Source organism: Pseudonaja textilis, chromosome 1 (genome assembly GCF_049901715.1).
Source record: "Pseudonaja textilis isolate UNSWEBS1 chromosome 1, rPseTex1.2, whole genome shotgun sequence".
Lineage (NCBI taxonomy): Eukaryota > Metazoa > Chordata > Lepidosauria > Squamata > Elapidae > Pseudonaja > Pseudonaja textilis.
Genome location: NC_141990.1, coordinates 332,137,665 through 332,143,339, shown reverse-complemented (window position 1 = coordinate 332,143,339; position 5,675 = coordinate 332,137,665). Strand labels below are relative to the sequence as shown.

The 5,675-nt window shown below is 53.2% G+C and overlaps 1 protein-coding gene across 1 annotated transcript; it reads left to right on the top strand.

The window, feature by feature from the left end:
* Nucleotides 1-1,732: 1,732 nt before the first annotated feature.
* On the top strand, nt 1,733-5,441 carry KLF2 (KLF transcription factor 2). Its single transcript, XM_026698833.2, has 3 exons — nt 1,733-2,300; nt 2,805-3,654; nt 4,210-5,441. The coding sequence occupies exons 1-3, from the start codon at nt 1,800-1,802 to the stop codon at nt 4,383-4,385; spliced, it is 1,527 nt and encodes a 508-aa protein (XP_026554618.2). The 5' UTR covers nt 1,733-1,799; the 3' UTR covers nt 4,386-5,441.
* The last annotated feature ends 234 nt before the right edge of the window (nt 5,442-5,675 follow it).

Below are 5,675 nucleotides of genomic sequence, written 5' to 3'. Positions count from 1 at the left end.
TAGCGGTCGTGGCGAGGCATCCTCAGCTTCGGGAGCCTCCGAGGAGCCCGACCTCCGCAGCAACTTCGAGGAAGCGAGGAGGGGACGTTCACTGCCCCTCCCCCCCCCCACCCCAAGTTCGCCTCCTGATACGACCGTGACACCGCCGCCGAATCACAATCGCTTCGCCCTTGTTTTGTTTCTATGCCGCCCGCTCATTTTCGTTTTCGACTGTTTTGGAGCCTGAGGGGAAAAAAAAAACACCAAAACAAACCTTTCCCTTTTTTGGGGAACATGCGTTTGCAAATCCAGTCGAAAATCCAGCCCTCATAATTAACATTCCGTTGTTCTGGCCCATAGCTGAGAATATATCTCGAACGGACAAGAGGGGAGAGGTATATTTGGCTTATAGGGGGAAAAAAAGCGAAGGATAAGCCCCTTCCCAAAGCCCCTAAGAGACGCACTGGCCGGGATTCCTCTCTCCATTGAATCCTCGTGGCCCCCTTCCCCCCCCCCACCCCCGCCAGTTCCCTCAGCTTCGTTTCAGCAGCCCGATACAGCCGTTTGGAGCCCCTCTGAAGCGCGGAGGGCTCTTCCCCTTGGGAGAAAAGGCGGGAGAGCGAGTGAAGGATTAAATCAGAGCTCTCCAAACTTGGCAGTTTAAGACTTGTGGACTTCAACTCCCAGAATTCTCCAGCCAGCTATGCTGGCTGGAGAATTCTGGGAGTTGAAATCCACAAGTCTTAAACTTGCCAAGTTTGGGGACACCTGGTTTAGATAAATGCTATCTGTTTTGTTAATGTTCTCATCCCACGGGGGGCCCTGTTGCTCTCTGTCTTGCCTCGCAGCCGGGATGGTTTTTTTTTTTTTCGCGCGGGGACCTTCCAGCAATAGTTGACCGTCTGAAACACCACACGAGTGGCCGAGTCCAGACGTTTCGTTGCGCCGTTATCCCCGCCCTGGTCCATCGAAGCCGACCTGGTTTTACCCCAATGCCTTAAAAGTCCATCAAATAAATCACAATGGTGGTTTAGGGCGACGTGTGGACGCTGCCCAACGCTCGGCGTGCTCCGGTCTCTAAGCCAAGAGAACCTGGAGAGATTTCTCCTCAGTTCTCCTTCACGCAGGATTCTTTTGGACTGTTCGGGAAGAGATGGCGCCAGCAACCGACTGAGTTCCGACTTTCCTCAGCCTGGAAAGTGATACAACTCCCGTTATTTCATCCAGCTGCTTATGCGCTTGGCAGTCACGGGAAAACACACTTCACATGCCCAGAGGCACACCAGCCTTTTCAAATGGCCAAGACATTTGGGGGATCAAACAAAGAGGTAGTGAGGTGGAAGGGTGCCTGCAATTCCCCCCCACACACACACCCCGTTTGCGTGCTGTCCGAAGCGTTTGACGGCCATATTCATTGCAACACCGAACTACAAATACCCTCCTTTATTGGTGAAAAGGTAGCGGTCTGCAAATCCAGATTAACTACCCCGGCGCCCACAAGCTTCCACCTTTTTGCTCCGGATTAACCTACTCAGGACTCCTTGGACTCCCTCTAAACCCGGGAGGAGCCGCGCCAAAGACAATGGCCTCGTGATGTATGGGGACCCCCTCAGTTACGTTTGTTTGGGTCCAAGGTCGTCACCTTTTGTCTCCCCAACGTCAAAATGAAGCTTAAGGCCGTTGCCGGGGAGACCAGAGGGATAATGGGTACAAATCCCCGGCGCGCCGGGTTTAGGCATCCGATGCTTTTGAGGCGAGTGGGAGCGTTGTCGCTTCTCACAAGCTCGGAGAAACTTTGCGTTTCGTTGGGTGTCTACGACATGGAAAACTCGCGCCAAAGACCATCTCGGGACCCAGGCAACCTGCACAGCCAGCGTTTCCGTCGCGTGAAAAACGCCAGACGCGCGCAGCTCGAACCTTTGGCTCAGCTGCCGGGAAACAGTCCGGCTAAGCCGGCCATTAGCTCGCCGCACCCCGAAGATCAGCGGCCGCGGCAACCAGAGCGCCTTCCTCCGCTCCGGACTCGCTCTGGCGGCTCTCCTTTTATAGGGGAGCTAAATTTAGGCCCGCTCGGCCAGGCAGGAGCGGTAACTGTACATCCCCCGAGCGGCCCCCCCGCGATCCGGAGACGCATTTCCTCCGTTAGCGCCATTGGCCTGCGCTCTTCCTCGGCGCGTCTTAAAAGCTCTCCGCCGCCGGCCAGGCCTTCCACAGCGCTGCAGATAGGAGATCGGGGCAACCCCGAGGCAGACATGGCGTTGCCGGCCTCCAGCTTGCCTTCGTTCGCCTCTTTCCGCAAGGACAGCCGCCCGGCTTCCCAAGTGAGTGTCCGGGAGACGGTGGGGAGGGGACGGCCTCTCTCTCTGCATATGCTCAGAGGCACACACGCTTGCCCCGGACACGGGAAAAAAGGGCCAGCGTGGAAGCTTCGTGGGGTGGGGTGGGGTGGCTACGACCCTGATCACCCCTGAGAAGTGGCCCCACTGAACTGGGTTCAACGCTTCGCCGGTTGCTCTCGCAGGAGCGCCGGCTCTTTGCCCGGGGGATTCGTGGGAAGGCGCCCTCTGTTCTCCGTCACTCCTTTGTGAGGCTACCTGGAAACAGATGCAGGGTTTTTTGCGGGGTGGGGTGGGGTGCGGGATCATCCCGACCCCTCCCCGGGCCAGGCCAATGTCTCAAGTCAATGGAGGCGGGTTTGGGACGAAGCTGCTTCCGCCCGCAGAGGGGTCTCCTCCCGCGAAGTGCACGGAGGGCGGGCGAGCAGGCTCCGGCCGGTCGTCTGGGTCAGCGCCTACTAACGCGCCCGCTTCTGCTCTCCTCTCCAGCAATGGTCCTGCGGCTTGGAAGCTGCGATGCCGCTCAGCCACTGCCCCTTGCCGGACCTGAGGATGAGGACGGAGGGGGTCGCCCCGATCAGGGACGAAGAGCTGAGCACCGTGCTGGATCTGGTCCTCTCCATGGGCAGCAGCGACAACAGCCTCCTCTCGGACATGCCTCGGGGAGATTACGCGAGACCGGACGATTATTTCGGCATCAATTCCGCGGCTGGATACTACAGTCCGTTAGAAACTCGCACGCCGACTCCCTATAGCCCCGCTTTCCCTTCCGAATCGGAGCCCTCCGAGCTGGACGCAGGGAGTTACGCCCACGGGCGTTTCTTCGTGGGCTTTGCCGGATCGCCCTTCGTGGACAATGTTAAACCGGAGCCCGAAGTGGAGACTTACGAGCCTCTGCCAGGCTTGGGGCCCCAAGTCTGCACCAACATCAAGCGGGAGAACACCCCAGGCCCCTGCATGCTGTCTGGCTCTCCTCAGCTGCCTTGTGCTGAGACCCCGCCACTGAGCCCTGATGACCTGCTGATGGCCTCCAAGCGCCACGGACAGTTGATGCCTCTCCCCCAGCAGGGCTACCACCCAGGCTTTCCACAGCCTCAGTACCCCCAGAGACCCTCCCCTTATGGACTCTTTGAGGACAGCCTTCCCTGCCAGGCCTCGGCCTCCAGGACCCTTCTCACCCCACCTGCCTCACCCCTGGAAATGCTGGAAACCAAAACGAAGAGGGGACGCCGTTCTTCCTCCCGCAAACGGACCGCCACGCACACTTGCACTTACACTGGCTGTGGAAAAACCTACACCAAGAGCTCCCACCTGAAGGCACATCTTCGAACTCACACAGGTATGCATCCTTTCATTGCCTCCTAAGAGGAAAGGGAAGGGAAGGCGGATTTGGACTGAAGGGAGTAATAAGTAGCTTGGCCACACATTCTTCCATGAAGCTGGTAGGTTTAGCGGAAGCTCACTTTTCAAGTAGAAAGTTTCAGAGGAGCCCCTGGTAAACGCACTTCCCCTCCTCTCCTCCTGAGGTTTGCAGGCATTTCTGGAGGGCTGGGGAGGTGGACACAGTGGGGGGCATAGTTATACTGATGCAGCTGAGGTCAAAATGGGTGTTTTACCTGCCCTAAGGGAGGACAGGGCAGGAGAGAGCACATCACAAGGGACAGGTGTGAGGTATATAGCTGTCAGAAAGCCACAGGGACTTTTAACTTTTACAGAAGGGATGTTTTGACAGCCTTTTCCTATTTAGGATAAAGGGCAAGGCAGATACATTTATAAGGCATGTAAGTTTAATAAATTAAAAAGAGAGATCCTTTCAGAAGGAGCGCCGAGTCTGGTGGTCACTCTTGGCCTGGCATAAATCAATAATTTTTTTTCTCCTCTTCTTCCCAAATAGGTGAGAAACCCTACCACTGTAACTGGGAAGGGTGCGGATGGAAGTTTGCTCGCTCAGATGAACTGACCCGCCATTATCGGAAACATACCGGGCATCGTCCCTTTGAGTGCCACCTGTGTGACCGGACCTTCTCCCGTTCTGACCACCTGGCATTGCACATGAAGAGACACATGTAGCTTTCTCACACCTGTGGTGTGACCTGAAGTACTCTGGAGATGGGGGGGGGGAAATCTTGTAGCTGGTACTACTACGTCTGTCTATGCAGAGAAAAGACTTGGGAATGACCCGAGGAAGCCAGTTGTTCCAGTGCTTCCTGAAGAGGCCAAGAACCTGACTTGACTGTTCTTTCGCCATGGAAGAGCAGGACTTATTTATAGGATGGAGAAGAGACCAAAATGCGTGACTGCAGCCCTGAGATCCAAAGATGTAGCACTTGGAAGAAATGCAACGGAGATAAAAGTGTGAGCGTTTTTAAACAGTGGTGCTGGAGGTGGCTATTATGCATCCCATGCACACAAAAATAACAAACAAAAAAATCCCTGACTGACCCTCACAAAAAATACTACTTGAACCCAAAATTGAGGCTGTCATACTTGGATATCAGCGTCATCAGAGCTGACTCACTTGAAAAATCCAACTGTGCTGAGTGAAAAAAAAAAAAAGAGAGAGAGAGAGAGAGAGAGAAGGGTGCCTCGCCAGCACCTGCTGGCTGGCTACTATAAAAGATGATACTGAGATAGCCATGGCAAATCTGAAGGATGCAGTGTGATCCAAGTGATCCATAGATCACTTCTGGCCAAGGGTCGGAAATAACTAAATGGTTGGTGATGACAGAGAAGAGACAAAGGGCTGGCTGTATGTACATAGCTGACTATGCCCCAAACATAAGCTGTATTGGAGGACTGTAAAGTTTACTGCAGTCAAAAAATAACCTTATTTTCTGAGACAGGAGTTTCTCACTGAGAACATGCCAAATCTATGCTGTACACTCAAAGTGTGCACTCAAGGTGCCTTAAACTATACTAGAACTACTGGGTTACAGGTCCTGTAAATAAACTTTGTCTTTGGACCGGAATTGTATAAATATTGTAAATAGTTCTTATACTGAAGTTGGACCATAAACAGGAGATAAAATAGGTTTTTTTTCCTCTGCCTATTCTTTTGTTTTAAATAAATGTTTTCTGAAAACTGTTTTAAAAAAAGACTTTTCTAAAATAAAGCATTTGCATTGATGTGTCTTTCGCCCTTATTTAAAAGTCATTTGCTGAGAGTCAAGTGACAGGATGAACCAGACTTGCCTTAAAGCTTCTTTGTGGTTCTACCGATGTCTCAGCTGCACCATAGGACAGAGCTTGGTAGCAAAACTCTTGAGTTCAAAAGCGATCAAGGCTATAATTTAGTCTCATTTTTAGTTTACTTGATGGCTATTTTGGTAGCACCCTCAAATCTCTTCCAGATGTAGATAC

What these genes read in the sequence shown, in the direction of transcription:
- KLF2 (XM_026698833.2), top strand. Translation starts at nt 1,800, where the DNA reads ATGGAAAACTCGCGCCAAAGACCATCTCGGGACCCAGGCAACCTGCAC. An exon ending in ACAGCCGCCCGGCTTCCCAA is followed by an intron (nt 2,301 to 2,804) that starts GTGAGTGTCCGG and finishes TCTCCTCTCCAG; the next exon opens with CAATGGTCCTGCGGCTTGGA. An exon ending in ACATCTTCGAACTCACACAG is followed by an intron (nt 3,655 to 4,209) that starts GTATGCATCCTT and finishes CTTCCCAAATAG; the next exon opens with GTGAGAAACCCTACCACTGT.